General features: G+C 45.3%; 1 protein-coding gene and 1 long non-coding RNA gene across 2 annotated transcripts in view; one reads left to right on the top strand and one right to left on the bottom strand.

Moving 5' to 3' along the window:
- LOC307209050 overlaps positions 1 to 18,630 on the top strand; it is a 282,806-nt gene that overhangs the window by 53,292 nt on the left and 210,884 nt on the right. The window lies entirely within an intron of this gene.
- The window catches only part of BRF1 (BRF1 general transcription factor IIIB subunit), a 222,047-nt gene continuing 209,296 nt past the window's right edge, over positions 5,880 to 18,630 (bottom strand). The window contains exons 16-18 of the mRNA XM_079994663.1: positions 16,562 to 16,613; positions 13,209 to 13,377; positions 5,880 to 10,593 (exon numbers count right to left, since the gene is read on the bottom strand). Coding sequence (XP_079850789.1) covers positions 10,556 to 10,593; positions 13,209 to 13,377; positions 16,562 to 16,613 — 259 coding nt within the window. The 3' untranslated portion in view covers positions 5,880 to 10,555. The remainder of the gene's footprint in view (positions 10,594 to 13,208; positions 13,378 to 16,561; positions 16,614 to 18,630) is intronic.

Here is an 18,630-nt window from a genome sequence, read left to right as displayed (position 1 = left end):
CCTCTTTTCTTTAAGGGAAAGCCTGGGCTAGAAGACCTTTTGCATCTCACTTGCCCCAGCAGACTTCCTGCCCAACTTCTGACACTTCCTTATTTATCCCTGCGGGATAAGATTCCACCTAAACATTAGGAAGATTCCACCTAAACATTAGGAAGAACTTCCTGACAGTAAGAGCTGTTTGACAGTGGAATTTGCTGCCAAGGAGTGTGGTGGAGTCTCCTTCTTTGGAGGTCTTTAAGCAGAGGCTTGACAACCATATGTCAGGAGTGCTCTGATGGTGTTTCCTGCTTGGCAGGGGGTTGGCCTCGATGGCCCTTGTGGTCTCTTCCAACTCTATGATTCTATGATTCTAACTCTTGTCAGTAGAGCATGAGACTCTTCATCATAAGGTAGTGAGTTTGAGTCCCACACTGGGTGAAAGATTCCTGCATTGAAGGGGTTGGACTAGATCAGTGTTTCCCAAACTTAGGTCTACAGCTGTTTTTGGACTACAACTCCCATCATCCCTATCCAATGGTCAGGAGTGATGGGAATTGTAGTTCAAAAACAGCTGGAAACACATGTTTTTGGAGCGGGGACACTGGACTAGATGATCCTCGTAGCCCCTTCCAACTCTACTATTCCATGATTCTATAATTATATATCATTAACATCATATAATTTTCCAGAGTTGGAAGGGACCATGAAAACCTTCTAGTCCAACCCCATGCAATCCAGGAATATTTTGCCCAACATGGGTCTCAAACCCACAACCCTGAGATTAAGAGTCTCATGCTTTACTGGCTGAGCTATCCCAGCAGCCCTTGATCGGAACCTTAAAAACTGGTAACAATCTGTGGAAGACTCAGGTTTGCTGCCTTGCAATGTGTGAAAGGTTCCTTAGAGCTGTGTTCCTCAAGCTTGGGTTCCCAGAATATGGTTGGACCACAGTTCCCATCATCCCTAACCATGGGCTAAACTGGCTGGGGTTTATGCGAGTTGTAGTCCAACATCCTATGGAGACCAAAGGTTGACGGCCACCACCTTAGAGCATGGCTGGAAAGTCTCACAGTTTGGATGGACTTAAATTTGGCCCACTTGTCCTTGTTTCTTGTGCCATCAAGGATGGTCTGGTCCCTGGTCTGGGATGGTGAAGATTACTACATGCACACACAAAACACACAAAACACACAAACACACACACACACACACACACACACTTTGTCAGCTGCAATTACAGGCATTTCTACACTGATGAAAACGTACAGCGATCATTCGTGTTTGTCTGGGAGGCAGCGAGGGGCAAAAGAGGTCTAAAGACTTTTGGCCCCTAGCCATTTTCAGAGCAGCTCCGTGGAAGAAGGGTGGGGGACAAGTGGCAGGAGGGGGGGCAAAGAGAATCTCTTGATTGGAATAATTATAAATCGTCTTCTCTTCGTTCTTGCTACATGAATTCCAGGCTAAATTATCATCTAATTTCAGAGAGCTCCATGACTGAGATTATCGGTGAGTCATTTGTAATTATGTGCCAGATTGTATTAAAGCATGAAAACACAAAGGATTCTCATCAAACACTAAGAGGGGGGAAAGAATCAAATTACATTTCGCAGGCAGGATAACAGTTCAGACTACATTTCAGATTCATGACATATTACAAATGTAAAACAGGAACGCGGGGAGGGGAAGGATGGCAGGGGGCCGGGGAGTGAGAAACTCTCAGCTTGAAAAGTGCACAACATGTTAAAAGAAAGACAATGGGCCTGATCCAGAAATATGAGGATGCAGTGGTGGGTTACTCGTGAGGATCACAGGGTGCTTTACAATACAAAAACACAAAAATACATGCCATAATAACAAACAAAACAATAACCCCACAGTTAAAAGGCTATAGATTGTCTAATCAGCCAAGTACCTGAAGAGGAACATTTTTGCCTGGCACCTTAAAGGTGTATGATGAAGAGGCCAGGTGAACCTCCTTGGGGACAGCATTCCACAAACAGGGGGCCACCACAGAAAAGGCCCGTTTTCATGCTGCCACCCTCCAGACCCCATAAGATGTTGATCTTAGGGTCCAGGGTAGGTTATTATGGGGAGAGGCAGTCCTTGAGGTGTTGTGGTCCTGAGACACTGAAGGCTTTATGGGTCAAAACCAGCACTTTGATCTGGGCCTGGAAGCTCATTGGCAGCTGGTACGGTTGAACCAGGATCGGTGTAATGTGCTCAAGCCATCTTACCCCAGTGAGCAACCTGGCCGCTGAATTCTGCACCAGGTGAAGTTTCTGAACTGTCTTCAGAGTCAGCCCCACGTATAACATGTTGCAGTAATCTAAGCAAGAGGTGGACCTCAGGGACATCCAGCAGACAGCACACGGGAATGGCACAAAGGGGAGAGTGCTGTTGTGCACATGTCAAACCTGTGGGCTTCTCATCCACATCTGGTTGACCATGGTGAGAGCAGGATGCTGGACTAGATGGGCCCTTGACCTCATTCAGCAGGGATCGTCTTAGGTTCTTTTGCTAAGAGTCCATGGGAGCAACGTGAAACAAACTTGGTCTGCATCCAACTTTCAAATCTGTAAGGTTTGTGGCATACATTTTGTACTCAGAAATTTCAGCGCCCCTTCAATCCAGTCATATGCAAAATGTATTCATTTAGCAATATATATACCGCTTGATTGTGATGAAACCTCAAAGCAGTTTAGGTGAAGGTAAAGGTACCCCTGACCATTAGGTCCAGTCGTGGCCGACTCTGGGGTTGCGGCGCTCATCTCACTTTATTGGCCGAGGGAGTCGGCGTACAGCTTCCGGGTCATGTGGCCAGCATGACTAAGCCACTTCTGGCGAACCAGAGCAGCGCACGGAAACGCCGTTTACCTTCCCACCGGAGCGGTACCTATTTATCTACTTGCACTTTGAAGTGCTTTTGAACTGCAAGGTTCGCAGGAGCAGGGACCAAGAAATGGGAGCTCACCCCATCGCAGGGATTCAAACCACCAATCTTCCGATCAGCAAGCCCTAGGCTCTGTGGTTTAGACCACAGCACCACCCACTCCCCCCCCCCAAAAAAAAGATCTACGGTCAGAAAGAGACTTTCCTCCGAGTAAACATGTGCATGATCGCTCCCCAACCTGCAACAACAACATAAGCACTGTTTTCATTTAAATCATGGCGTAAGTATTGAGCTTTTGCAGAGGGGAGGTTCCTTCATTGCTACATGTTCCATTTCTGCAGATATAATCCCATGGTTTAAAAAGAGAGGGGGAAAGCTAAAGGATTGCACCCTGGTGACACAAGCAAAATGTGAGGAGGGGATCCATTTAGAATGTGGAATTCACAATGTACTGAAGTGTAGATTGAAAAGCCTCTGGTGTTTCCTTCATTGCTACATTTAAAAAGACACTCAGAACCATCTGCCAGCTAATAACGGCTTTATTAAAGCTTTAATGTTGCATTCCGTCACGAAACACACACAAAAAGGTAGGTGGCGTTGCATCGGAGACAGGCAGCATGGCAGCAACCTGCTATTTCTTCCCTTGAAACTCGGTGATATTCTTCCCCATTGCGAATTAAAGAGGCAGAAGATTTGGGGCCCTTTGAACATCTCCTAATTTCTAAATGCATCTCTGCTTTTGTTCATGAAGCCCATTGACTGCACAGCTCAGCTCTTATCACAAGGCTTTCAGAGTGGGAAAGAAAGGGTTTAATGCGCAGTGCCAATCTCCTTGGTTAATGTTTCATGCCTTAAGTGTTCATTATGAAAGGTGGGGCAATTCCAATGCACACATTCGCCCTTAACATTATTCTTCTGGGTTGGGTTCTTGGAGCGAGGAAGGAGGGGGAGATACGATGCTCTTTGTATGGTACTGGACACATTGAAAGCTCATGACTTCCCCCAAGGAATCCTGGGAATTATAATTCTGAGGGGGAAGCGACAGTTCCCAGGATCCTTTGGGGGAAGCCATGTGCTTTCAATCTATGGTGTGGGTGTCCCCCCAGTATGTGCCAAATGGAGGTACAGGAATTAGCTAGTAAATGATGTTTAACTCTACTATGGATTCCCACCCCTCACTCCGCATGGTGGTTGTGTACAAGTTCAGTTTTTAGCAGCTGATGCAATGGCCTGATTGGACGCAGAGGAAGAGCAGGAAGCACCAGCTTGGGAGCCCCCAAGGCTCAGAGCCCGGGGAGTGATTGTGGGACGATGAGGAGTGGTCAGCGGGAAAAAGACTGGGAAGAGAAGATGTTGGAAGCTGAAGGGGTAACGGGACTTAGTGAGCTGGGAGAGTCTGTGGCAGAGAGAAGCCCAGAATCAGAGGCAGCAGCTGAAGCAGGAGAGTGGTAAGAGGGAGGCCAAGAGGCAGAGATGAGTCAGACTGGGGGAAAGTCACAGGGGTCTCCCCCTCCTGCTGCAACAAGGCCCCTTAAACCAGAAATGGCTTAAAAGGGATAGAGAGGTTGGTTGTGCGCACAGTCTCCAATTGCTTGGAAAGACCCCTTAGAGAGGAGACCTAGGCAGCTGTAGGAAGGCAGGGACTCAGTCTCAGCAGCTGCTTCATGGGGGCCAGATGAGTTGCCGTACTCATTAGGCCTGACTGTGTCGATCAGGTTTTTGCTAATAGAGAGTTAACTCCAACTTGCACTGTGTGATTTACTGCCGGCTCGCTCCTGAAACTCATGTTTCCATATGGAATTTTTACTTTGTATTTTTCAAAAAACATTTCACAGAATGTGTTGTTTTCCTGTTAAAATTATGTCATTTTCAATGTGGTTCATTAAGTTTGTTCTCATTTGCAATGTACAATTTGATTATTTAAGGAAGGTTGTAGTCCACTTGGAGATTCCTTTGGACATGTGCAGTGGTATGGAAATGATTAAAAAAATAAAACAACTCTGGAAGATGCCTTGGCCCTAAGCCATGAGCACGGGCAATTGTCTTCTGCAATCTGGTGTAGTTCACTTCTGCTGAGAATGCAGAGGGTCAGAATTAGGGGCATTTGCTCACTTGCAGAAGGTATCAGGCTCTGCGTGCAAGACTCCTGGTGTCTCCAACAAGGAAGACTGGGAAAGATTTCTGCCCAAGTTCCTGGGGAGAGACCGCCCACCAAAGGCAATGAATAAGGAATGAGGAACACCAGCCTTGCTGCCAAATGTTGCCCTCCAGGTCTCTATCTGGCCCTCGGTCCTCTCCCTATGAAAGTAATGCACCTCTAAGAGCTGCGATGGAAGAGTGTGGCCAGAGCGGAGAGGGCAACAGCAGAAGCAAGAATGTTTGTTTTTTTAGGAAGCGCTCTCTGAAGAGTGGGCTCCATTGCTCTCTTGCCGACATCAGAATAAGTATGGCAGAGTCTTAATGCCCTGTGGGAAACCCCCACTGCCTCCCCTCTACCCCCCCCCAATTATCAAGTCCCCATAGCAGGGCGTCTGTGAGGCCCATGGTTCCTACAGCAGCAACATCGTATGCATCGGGGTCCATAGGAAATATACATTTCCCATGCTTCCCAAGTGCTGTAATACTGCCACAGAAGGGACCAAATGAAAGCTCCCCTGCCAGCCGATAAATGTGGGTAAGAAAAAGACAGAGGGAGCGATGTAACAGTAACGTGGAAGACTGCCATGGGGCAACATCGGTTGTGAAGCAAGCCCCAAACTGAACCTCTGAACCCCTCGTTCCAGCTGTCCCATTGATCCCAGCCACTAGTCCTGGCTTTGATACATGTGAATGGTTCTGAAATGTCTCTGTGTCTCATTTACTAAGTTATCAGCATCAGATTAGAATGGTGCGGGCGGTTCCCCCGCACAGGGTGCCAAGTCGAGAGAGTGGAAAGAGAGTGTTGGTTTATGCATTGTTCAGGAAGGGGGGAAACACACACTTTCAAAGAAAACGTACACACACCCTTAAATGTTTTAAAACACTTTTGCTTTGTAGACACAAAATAAGGATATACACTGGGTATTTTGTACACTGCTGTCCAAGTCACACAGAAGCAGTCTTAAGAAACGAAACAAAAAAAGCCTGCAAGGGAAGGCAAGAACACATAATAAAAGATGACTTTAAAAAAAAAAATATTTACAGCAGATATTACAATTTGTCTGGGGGATGAGGAGGAGAGACGGCGGGCTGTGGCTCGTGATGTGGGCTGGAAGGACCCTTCAAGATGCTTGCAGATTGTTTCGATTCGCTGGCACTGCCGCGCACCAAATGTGTTGGCCTTGTTAAGACGAGAGCGACAAGCGGCGAGGAGACTATGCAAGGAGTGATAGATAAAAACAGCAAGAGGCGATAAACTCCCACGCAATCCAGAGGGAAGGCAAACAGCACAGTGAGAACTAATACGGAGGTCACTTTTTAAGACGATGCTACACAGCTCCCGCCAAAGTCTTTCTGTGGTGAAGGGAGTCGTTCTCATGAAACAGCACATACAATTGAGATGCAATCGGTGCACACGCGTCACCATCAAAACTTGCCTGCCCCAAATTGTTCTCTAAAATGCAATTTATACATTTGCCTGGCAGAGGAGCAAGCTTAGCCCCTTTCCTCCACTGTGCAGACAGCATCTATGCAGGGCTGCACAAGCATCCGATCACGTGGAGGTTTCTAGGTCCTCAAAAGAGAGGAGGAGGCGGCTGCTGCAAAAACTGGATCTGCAGAATCAGGAACGTGTAGGGTTCCTGTTCCACCCACCTAAGTGTTGGCAAGTCTGTGAACTGAGGCCAAGTGACCAAAGGTTAGAAAGACTTCAAGGTAGAAAAAGCACAACGCCACAGTTTGAGGATTCTGCCTAGGAAATGTGCGCTACACTAGGAGTGGAAGGGAGCCAGGATTCACACCTCACAATCTAAAACCAACCATTCTCGAAAGCCTGTGAGCTCTCATCATCATCTGAATGTAGAATGCGGCAAGCTCCAAATGATTTTCAGGGAAACGCAGCCCAGTGCCTCCCCCAAGGTCACTGCGATATGTTAATAGTAGCAGACAAGGGTGAACTGTGTACTCGCCTTTATTTTAACATTTTCCCTAAGTAGTTATGAAAACAGAAGGTGGCATCTGCTAATCCGTTTGTATTCCCTGAGCTTAGTTACACCGAGGAGGAATGAGCACTCCGAAAAGGAAAGAGAAATAAAAGAAATCTGCGTGTAATATTACATGACTTAGAAATGTGCGAGGCAGGATTGAAAATCCTTATGCATTCCAAGGTTTATTAAAACGACACCTTTCTGCAGCCACAAGACAAAACACACACCTCAGTCCTCCTGCAGCTGAAGGCGAAGGATCGCAGCAGAGCTGGTGGCTTGTGAAATGCTCCTCAGCAGGCTTGCGAACTTTCCCATTTATGGGAACTGGAACTCAGGGCCAAACTGGATGGGTTGTTAGATGTGCCTTTGCACCTATGTGCAATCCTTTCAACAAAATGAAAATAGCAGTCGCTGGGGAGTGAATACAATTACTGGGATTCCTGCAGGCAGTGTATGGTATTTTAACCCTTTCCTCCCCTGCCGTGGTCTCAATGAAAACTGGTTCTCTGAAGCTGCTATTTGCACTGGGAGGGAACCACCTATTGCCTTTAATTCAATTCCATTTGGGGAGGGGCGAGTGACAAATGAGAACAGCAGAATGAGGCAGTGGTGCCAGGAGAGGGTTTCTATTCCCTGCCCCCACTTTAGCTACAACTTTTACAAGTATACATGAGCTTTCCCTAAGAGGACAAACAGCAGCTTGGGTGGGCGAGTTTCATTAAGAAACACCTGGGGGATGGTTCAATTCAGTTCCCCCAGTGCTGTGGCCCAATCCAAACTGTGCCTCCTGTGTGGGTGCTCTCTGCAAGAATTTAAAGATCACATACCTTCATCAAGACACTGAATTTGGCCCTCAGAATCCCAACCCTTTAAAAAGCCAACCAAGCAAAAAACCCTCAGTGAGCCAAAGTAACACACTGGGGAGGGAGGAGGGGGAAATTGCTGATCCTACGGGACCTCTTAAGCATTAAGCAGCTGAGTAGTGGGCAAACATCTCTTGCCTCAGCAATGACATACTATTGGATTCAAAATCAAACTGCTAAAGGACCAACAGAAGCCCGAGAATAAAGATTAAACATCTCCCCCAAAACTGCTTCTCCTATTTCTGTAGTTGGTATTTCATATGGATTGGCCAGATTCCATAGCTCTCCCTTCCTCAACCTTGTTGGCTGGGACTGACAGGAGTTGCAGTCTAAAATCAGAGCCTAGCAATGCAAACCTGGCCCCAAGGAGGCAAGTCTGGCAAGGAGACATGCCAAGCTGCCTGGATTATCCATGTGAAAAGCAGACTGCAAATGCCAGGGCAACTGCATGGACCCAGCCAACCACACAGAAGCAGATAGTGAGATACTGGCAAGCTCACCACCTGGTACTTGGTCCCTAAAAAGAATTATTTGGGTTTTTTGTTTCTTTGATTTTTTTTTAGGAGGGAGCTTGCCACAGCAATCTCTGCCAAAACAGAAGTGGCCGCGTACTATCGAAGCAAGAATCTCCATTTTCCAGATCCAGACCTAGTAATTCAAATAAACGCCCAGATAAATCCCAGTCAGAGAATTAAATGCAGGATGTCCTAGGAGGTCTGAGTCACCTCCTTCTGCCATGTCCTGCCATAGTGACTTGAGTCTAGTTCTCAAAGAGCTGGCAATCCATCTGGGCTGGAACACCGCAGGCTGAGAGTAGGTGATGCTGGGCCTCGTCGACTAAACCAGGGGTGCCAGACCTGTGGGCCTTCCAGAAGTTATTGGACTCCAACTCCCATCAGTCCCAGCCAGCATGGCCAATGGACACGGATGATGCGAGTTGTAGTCCAGCAACATCTGGAAGTCACTAGGTTCCCCAACCCTGGACTAAATACTTCTCCATACAAAAATATATCTGCCCACATAGAAAACAAAAAACATACTAAGTTGTCTGCATGGAGGGATTTGTAGCTTTTGCATGGCCAAGTAGGTCACTATGTAAGTCACCACTTGCAGTCCGAAGTGGCACATCTCAAAAATACCAGCTGAGCGAGAAGTAGCTCTTCTGAATTCAGGAAAGCATTGCTTTCGGTCTCATTCTCTAAGTAGGATATTCCAGCCTGGATCTCTGGTAAAAGCAAGCAAGGACATAGAAAAGAGGCAGCTTGACCTTTTGGCATGGAAAGGCCAACATGGAGAACTTGGTGTATTTTTGTCTCAATGGGGTGGGGAATCCATTTCCCACAAAGTCAACTTGGCACATCCTCCTTGCCTGCCAGGCAACAGGGATGTTAGAACCGCCCCTGTGGTATACGTCCTTTGGCTAACGGCGAGCAAATATATGCCGTGCTGCCAGAAAGTCAAAGGAGTCAAATGCAACAGCAGTTAAAATTCAGGCCGCAATCCTGCAAGGCCTGAAAGGAGGAGGTGGGAAACTATTGGTCCGGTTTAACCTTAGGTTCACAAGGTTTAAAGTTCTGACAGGTTACTGGACAGAGCCAAGAGAGCAGAGCTTGGTCAAGGTTCTCGCATGGCTGAGCCTGTATCGACCTCATTAAATAACATTAAATTAAATTACATTAGGGACAGGGGGGAGGGGGGAGTAGCTTATTTACCTTAAAACAAAGCAAAGTAAAACTTACTGGAGACAAATCTGTCTGTTGTGCCAAGACTGCCAGGAGGACAAAAAGTGAACACACACACATCCCGCCCCCAATTGTGGTGAGTAGCACCATACTCTTAAATTTTAAGTGCATCACAGAGGCATAGGAGCTTGTGAAATGCCCTACAGCCAGCAGCAGGGGTGTCAAGTCTACCCCTTGAACTCTTCTCCCCTGCCAATCCCTCGCTCGCCCTAACCCTATCTTACAGCAGCGGGGAGTGAAGGCCAGGTTTAATTTCCTTGGAGCAGGAACAGACTCCCCTTACTGAGATGTCCAAACTGTTTCCCGCACCTCTGAGGTCTACACCAGGGTACAACTTTGACAAACCCTCCTGTTGCTTCTTCAAACTTCTTAAGGTACCACTGCTGTCCTCTATGAGATACCTGCCCAATGGTGCTCTAACCTTAGGGTAACACTGCATGTATTTGGGGGGGGGGGGACCAGGTGTTTGGGATTGCTTTCCAAGAGGAGTTGCCTGGGCAGCTTGCGTATCAGCTTTGATGTTATTTATTTCAGCATGGAAACATGGACGCTACGCCAAGGTCAGGGGCGGGGAGATGTGCTTTTATCACCCCCAATGTAAACAGCGCATGTCCACAGCTTTTCCACTTGGAGGTTTTGCACACTATTATGATTTGCTCCTTGTCATATATGTGTTTTTACGGAGATATGGCTGAGCCAAGGGCAGCCGTAAGGCAGGTCCAACACCGCGCCGCCGAGTTGTGCCAGCCATTTTGACTCTTCTCCTTTGTTCCCTGAAACTGATGCTTCGCTGAATCCCTTTCTCATAACATGATCCGGAAACATTTCAAGTATTCGAAAGCCAAACCCCGGTGCCAGGCTACAGGTCAATGGAAACTGACCAGCAAGCAATGGAAGTCAGGAGGGTTTGTTGACATCGCCAGGTTAACCTCCTTCACCGATCCCATTAGGAGGCAATTAGTATCCTTCATCATCATCCATCTCACAGCCATAATCTGGAAATACCAAAGCGGAGAAAAATTATCAGAAGAAACAGGATCATCGAGGATCCCTTAATAGCCTCTACCCCGCCCACTCCCAGAAGACAAGACAACAGGAATAGTCCCTCCCAGGAAAATATACAACGGGGAGGGAAAGGGAAAGCACAGGAAGAAATCACACACACAAAAGCAGTCCAATGAAACACTTTTTAAAAGACAGAGTGTTTAAATGTAGGTCACAGAAATGAGCAAGTGAGCCAATTTCTGTAGCATCCAAACTGTCAAGTAATTTCTAGGTGCATCGAGGTAAGCAAATTGCAGGTTTCGCTGGAGAGATAAAAAAAAGCTCGCTGGGTTTTAAACTAACCTACCCCAGGAGATCTGTTCCTTATAAGAGCCTTATGAACATGCCCCCAAAAGTTGTGAGTCTCCCAAAAATGTTATTAGCCTGCCAGGAGCTGGCAGAGAGCTCTGCCCTGCCTCCCTCAGCCAGCTGCATTTCTGCAGAAAAAGGGACTTCCTCCTCTGCCCCTACAGCCATATGGAACTGCATGCACCTACCTGCGTACTGTTCTCTGTCACCTCTGGCTGCTAGGCCAGAGCTTGAATACAAGGCTTAGCTTAGTTAAAATCTGAGACCTTCTGCTCACACCACACCGAGAGAGAGAGAGAGAGAGAGAGAGAGAGAGAGAGAGAGAAATAGTCCTTTCTTTCCATCCAATTCAGGTACCTTCACAGTTCTCTCCTGTCCTGTCCTGTCTTGCCTCTGCCTCATTCTGTTATATTCACTCATGTACACTTTCCCCCTGATAACCCAGGGAACCCTTTTCTCAGCAACACTTAATGGTCAATGGTAACACAGATGTGTGCATGCCGGCTGAATCTGCTTCTGCAGTAAATCATTTAAATTATAATCTGCCCCCCATTCTAAAAGCTTAGGGAGACTTAGGGAGAGATTAAAGTTTTCGAAAACTGCCTTTTCCAGTTAAAAATCAAATTAAAGTGGCTCCAACTCTAGTCCTCCGCTGGCTTAGACCTGATTTGTTTGAACCTCTTTACATTTAGGCTTGCAACTTGCATCAGATTAAACATCCTCCAAATGCTATTGCACATATATCACGCTCTTCCTTCAAAGAGCTCAGGGTGGCACATATGGGTCTTCCTTCCTTCCTTCCTTCCTTCCTTCCTTCCTTCCTTCCTTCCTTCCTTCCTTCTTCCCTATCTTCATTGAGAAAGTTAGGCTAAGAGACAAGCTTTTGAACTTGGATCTCCCCAGTCTAAGTCCAACACGCTAACCACTATACCACACTGTCTCTTCAAATGTATGTAGAAATGATTGACAAAGAGTGTAGCTCTATTTGTAGCTGCTGCTGCATTTTCTTTTCTTTCTTTCTTTTACAAACAGGGTTTTAATTGGTTGCAATTTTACGGATGTGCTGAGCATATGGTTATAGATCCTTGCTAAATGCTTTAGTGGATCATGCAATAACACAACTCTCTCCCCCTCTTGATGGAGATGTTCATCTCTAGGGGTACACTTTAATCTTGATTTTCTTATCGGTACATTTCTCTGCTTTCGATATCTGGCTTTCAACATCCCTAGGCTGACTGACTAACTGGCTTGAGCAAACAAGGAGGACCTTAAAATGCACTGACAAATTTCCAAAGGACAGGGATTGCATGGCTCTAAGAGTCAAAGATGAGATAGTCGGCTGGCCTGGATCACGGTGCAACTGAACACTTGGTGATGCAATGCAAATTTGTGATGCAAATTTATCAGTGTTTGCATAACAGGGAGACAAAAATATGTTTAGAATGGTTTTTAAAACAGTTATAGTAGTAGAGGGGAAATGATTCAGCGAGCTCTAACTAATTTTGTACAGTTACTAGTACTGATACTGTTTAATATACAAAATTATTATCATTACAATTCTTTCAGCTTCATTCAGCCCAGGCACAGATCTCTGGCTGCATTTCTCTGGGAGTGCAATTCTAATCATATTTCCTAGAGGAGAAAGAGTTTCCTGCAGTCTGAATGACCCCTTTCCACTCAGATTAAACCACTCTGTTGTGATTATTCTATAGACCATGCACAAAAGCTGAAAACGGCACCAGTGCGAAATTAAGGGTGTTGAGACGATGGCGCAGTAAATAATCAACACTCCAGCACCAGCCTTCTCCCCTTGACACTGTCAGGCACCCCAATTAGTGGGCTCTGTGTCAAGTCTTTGGCTATACATATTTACACTGTAACGAGAAGCTTCTGAGCAGCGATAATGCTGTACCCCCAAGTTCGGAGTGTATTCTCAGCTCTGTCTGTAGACGCTGAATTCAATCGACTCGATGGCTCCCACCGCCGAAAGACTGTCTTGCTAAGAAATGTTTATGAGCATTACCCAAGCCTGGAAGTACTGTCATGGTGTACATCACAACAACAGAAGAAGGTTGGCAGCCTAAATCCATGGTAGCCCCGTGGGGTCCTTCTGTTACCTGCACTGATGAAGTAGTGCAGGAGCTGGAAAGAAAGGTATCTGGAACATTAGTATAGAACTGCCATTACTGGGGTAAGGAGGGGTTTTGGCCCTTCTTTAAGTGGATGGGTGATTGCAACGGATGAAGTTAAGACCTACCATTTCCCCCCATCAGCTGTAGGGCACTCATACAGTGCTCCTCTTCCTCCTCAACTTCTTCTTCTTCCACTTCTTCCTCATGGTTGTACGAGACGGGCCCGGATTCTACCAATACATTTGCTGGCTTTTCAGCTGCTTGGGCCTCTGTCTGAGTGCTTGGAAAGATTGCCTGCAAAGGATAAGAAAAGCAATAATAATAATAAGAAAAACCTAGACCCATCGCCTCTCACCTTTCCCCTTTAAAATCCCCAACTGAAAGGAAGAGAAAATCGCTTGGCAGATTCCTTATTGTCCCCCTATCAAAGCTCCTCGTTAAGAAGCTTAGAGCTATTCTGGGGGAAGCTCCCGCTCTCCTGTGCAAATTCAGAATTGTTTGGATATTTCAAAGCATGGCCAAAGACTGAATGAGGAAGATGTTGCAGGTGGATATTAGCACGTAACAAGGTACAAGCTCTTAAAAGCGACAATATTTGGGGAAACTATTCGGGGGAAATCGTGTTTTCTCTCAATCGGTTTGCCTTTATCCAGACCTTCTGAGATGCAACGATTGTGTAGGCACAAAATGAAACAAAGTGATGTGCACAATGCCCAGTGAATTAGGTACCATTCAGCTGCAAGTAGAGAAAGAGTTAACGATTCATTGTGCAATTTTGCATCCAACTGTTTAATTAGGAGGAGGGCCACAACTGATTGGTGCAACACCTGCTCTAAGTGCAGAATGAATCAGAGAATTACAGAATCATAAGTTGGAAGGTACACCCTAGAGTCATATAGTCCAGCCCCCTGCAATTCATTTTATTTCCTTTTTAATTTGTATACAGTCGTACCTTGAATCCTGAACGCCCTGGAACTCGGACGTTTTGACTCCTGAACACCGCAAAACCTGGAAGTGATTGTTCCGGTTTGCAAATGTTCTTTTGGAACCCGAACATCCGACAGGGCTTCTGATTGGCTGCATGAGCTTCCTGCAGCCAATCAGAATCCGCAATTTGGTTTTCGAACGTTTTGGAAGTCGAACGGACTTCTGGAACGGATTCCATTCGACTTCCAAGGTACGACTGTACTGCCTTTCTGCATTACTATACACAAGGAGGTTTACAGCAACAAAATATACAACAAAGAGCACATGATCTGATGCAATACAAAAAGTCATAATAAAACAAAACTTCAAAATGTTTGTTGGACCAGAAGCTTGGCAGCATGAGCAGTCCAAGCCAGATGATGGATGGGGATGGGTTCAACCTCTGGCATGTGACCTATGAGGATTATGAGAAGACTCATGCCTGAGACTTTTTGAAGCTTTTGCCAAATGGAGCTGAGCAAACAGAGGCAGGTTGGACCAATGGGCTGAACTCCTAATTAGGCAGTTTGATCTGCTGTAGAGGCATCGCTGATACTCAGTGAACTGGCAACCAGACCATCAACTCTCATTTGACACCAAGGGGATATTTACAAAGAGGCAGAGAGGTACAACGTACAGAAAACAGGAAAATAAAAGCAAGCTTCACAAGACTTCTAGCAGTGCAAGCTTTTGTGCAACTGTTCTGCCAGGGGATATGCTGTGCTCCCATCTGACTGGTTGCCCCAGCTACTCTGGGTGCCTTCCAACATAACAAAACATCAAACATTAAAACTTTCCCTATACAGGGCTGCCTTCAGATGTCTTCTAAAAGTTGTATAGTTATTTATCTCCTTGCATGAGCACTAGGCACAACCATTGGTCTTTAATGTAACTTAGCTGCCCTGTGGAGCCCCTCAAAAAGAGACACATCTACTATATATTTTGGAAATCTGTTTGCCTGTTCACTCTGCATTTGGACACCTATTAAGGTACGGCAACCTCATTTTGCATGGCGGTTCCTGAGATCAAGGAGTCAGTTTTCGTTTGTGTTTGGATACAATAAGGCAGCGTTTGAATCAAGATGGCAGAACCTTTCCAAACTGCACTGATTTTTTTGTTTTGTTTCTTAGAATTTCTGAGCTGAAAGCTGGGTACAAGGCTGTTAGTATTCCGATAATAATAAATACACAGTGAAGCAAAGCAGAAGCAGCTAAGTTCTCTTGATTAACGAGGTCCCAGTTGAAACCAGAACTATTCAGACAATAAAGAACTAGTGCAGGAGTTGGCTAGGATATGGCTGTAGTTCAGGCTTCCTCAACCTCAGCCCTCCAGATGTTTTGAGACTACAATTCCCATCATCCTGGACCACTGGTCCTGCTAGCTAGGGATCATGGGAGTTGTAGGCCAAAAACATCTGGAGGGCTGATGTTGAGGAAGCCTGATGTAGCTGGTTTCTAGTTATCCCATCCTGCCAGCTGAAAGGCAGAGATCCTCAAGAACAGCCCCAAATAATCCTAACAGCAATAGGTCAAGAGGATAAGAGCTTTTCCCTTTCATGTTACCTCTGCTCTTGCTTTGCAAGACAATTATGCAACCCCAGATCTCCTGTACTCTGCTGCAGGGAATTCCGGTATCAAAAGAAACAGACAAGGCAGTAACAGTGGTAGAAGAAGCGCCATCCCCATTTATATTAATTGTTATGCCAGGAGTTTCCATCTGCCTTGAATGTTTTCGCAGAGGAATGGCTGAATTTAAAAGAGCTACAATTGAACCATTATTTTAAAAAATTGCACAACCCTAATTAAAACGTGACCTTCTTCTAATTATCATGTCCATTTCCTGAATGTCTCCGTTCTAAAAATGTGCAGGTTTTTCTAATGAGGGTGCATACAAAGCAGAAAAAAATTAAAATTATTTCCCTTGACATGAGCGCAAGCTGTTTTTGCAGGGGGTGTAGGATGGAATCACGTGTTCTTAATCGTTTTAAATGTGAAGCTGTCAAAGTCCTCTTTTAGCAGAACTTCCTGAATTGGTTTCTGAACAGAACCGAAGTTTGGCTTTTAAATTCACACGAAGGATGTGTGTGCTTTCTTGCCCCACTTCAGAAACAGCAAAAACATGTCAAGCCGTCAAATCTAGCTAGCAAAAGTTTAGAAAGGTGCAAGAGTTCAGAGATTTATGCCTAGGGGTTGAGTAAAAGCGTATTGCACACGTTTTGCAAACTACCAATATGCACTGGTTTGGTATTTTAGTTCAGCCAGTAGTTACAGTGGGGGGGGATAGAAGAGGCACCTTGTTTTATTCTGGGACGATTTTTTGGCTGAGGTCCTACTCAGTTCAGAATCATATAGCTAGAAGGAACCAGAGGTCACCCAGTATCCCATTCTGCCTCACAGTGCAAAAGAAGCAGAGAACAGCTGGATGGAAGAAAAGGGCTTACAGAGCAAATGTAAAGACTCAGATGACTCTCCAGGTACTGGGATTTTTAGAAGGTTCAAACAAAACACTGTACCTCTTCTGTTGCAGGCTTTTTTGCTAGCTGCGTCGAAATCAAGGGTCTTAACCTGAACGGAAGAAGAATTCAAAATGTTAGACCCTGTGTGTGAAACAGAAAGGAAAAGGTTGAGCAAGTCTATCTAGAAAATGTTAAACAACCAGTTGAACTGGCACCCTTCCTGCTACAAAATGAAAAACAAAGATCCCACGGAAAAGCGTCTGACGAGAATTAGGAGAAAGATCAGCCAGTAACAGCTCAGTTAACAAACCACCGCCTAATAATAAATTCACATCAGGTCACTCTGCACCAACAATAAAAACCTTACAGGATAAGGGTTATCCCGCATGATTCTCTATATATTTGGGTTTTCGGTGACCCATTTTGGGCTCTTCATCTTTTCCTAAGCTGCTTGAGACTTTGTTGTAGTAAGTCAAATAAATAAACAAGAAAGACCTGGCAGAGTTGCAAGAAAGTTCACCTGAGAGCAACATTAAGATTCCTGAAGCCCTGGAGAGTAATACTCCGAGGGCAGCTTGCTATGGGAACAAGGAGTGGCATTATACAGAAGCAACAGCCAGCCTGTCTTGCATGGCATTCCATTTCTGGCGTAATACCGAGGACCCAGAGGAGGTTCAATTTACTACCTATCTTCTGAACTGGCCCAATAAGTAGTTGCAAAGGCACACTTTGAAGCATATCTCCTGCTCCTTTGGCTGCTTTAAAATGTGTTCCAAAACACTTTATCTCATTTAAAATTGAATTTATTATACTTTTTGCTAAGCATTTGTCTTCAGGCTGCAAATATGTGAAGGGCTGATTGTGCAGAAGGTTATTACAGCGGTATTTTCTATGTATATAATTACAGTAAGCTACCCTAAGACTACAAGGAAGGGAACAAAATGCATTAAAAATAATCATTAAAAAAGTCAGAGGAATCTGTTTTATCCAGTTTTCTCTGTTCTTCAGATTCACGGTGTCAGTGTACACCAATGAACAGCATCCAAAATGTTACGGCCGCTCAAACAAACAATGGCAAACCCTGCAATGCATTTCCCTCCCTTGGGCTGTGGGTGTTTTGCTTTTAAAACTCCAAATTCTGTTATCTGAATAAATGTGGTCTGCTTAGTTGCATAATTTAAATGGTTTCCAAGTAAATATGCACAGGATTTTCAAAATGTTTGGAAAGTTTTTGGAAATGTGCGAGGGTTAACCCAGGTCATGGAAAGCGAAAGAATGGAAATGTTGGTTAGATGGACTGTGCAGGGCACCTTCCCACTAAGCTATGGGAGACTTGTCGTTATAAGAAGCAGTAGCAGGAACATGGCCTAGCTGATTCCTAGTGACATTTAAAAACGTGAACCCATCAGTCGGACAGGGGCAGAACCACTGGAAAACGATACCCCCCAACAAACCCAACAAATCCACTGTGAGTTTCCCGTGAACCGCCCTGAGATCTTATGATGAAGGGTGGTTTATAAATCTAATACAGTGGTATCTCGGGTTACATACACTTCAGGTTACAGACTCTGCTAACCCAGAAACAGTGCTTCAGGTTAAGAACTTTGCTTCAGGATGAGAACAGAAATTGTGCTCCGGCGGTGCAGCAGCAGGAGGAGGCCCCATTAGTTAAAATGGTGCTTCAGGTTAAGAACAGTTCCAGGTTAAGAACGGACCTCCGGAACGAATTAAGTACTTAACCCGAGGTACCACTGTAAACAATAAATAAAATAAAATAAATACTGCTGTGAGATCTAACCTTTGAGAAATCTAATTCCCTTCTAAAGTCATATTCCCTGCCAAGATCCTGATAAAAATTGTACACCAGAGCCACCAAAGCAGTCTGGTCCCCTTCCTCTATTGATATTTCAAGAAAAGATGATACAGTGGTACCTTGGGTTAAGAACTTAATTTGTTCCGAAAGTCCATTCTTAACCTAAAACTGTTCTTAACCTGAGGTACCACTTTAGCTAATGGGGCCTCCCTCTGCTGCCACCGCACGATTTCTGTTCTCATTCTGCAGCAAAGTTCTTAACCTGAGGTACTATTTACGGTGGTACCTCGGGTTAAAGACACTTCTGGTTACA

Source organism: Podarcis cretensis (assembly GCF_951804945.1).
Source record: "Podarcis cretensis genome assembly, chromosome: 1".
In the NCBI taxonomy this organism is placed as follows: Eukaryota; Metazoa; Chordata; class Lepidosauria; order Squamata; family Lacertidae; genus Podarcis; species Podarcis cretensis.
The sequence above is the reverse complement of the archived record's forward strand: the minus strand, read 5'-3'. Positions and strand labels throughout refer to the sequence as shown.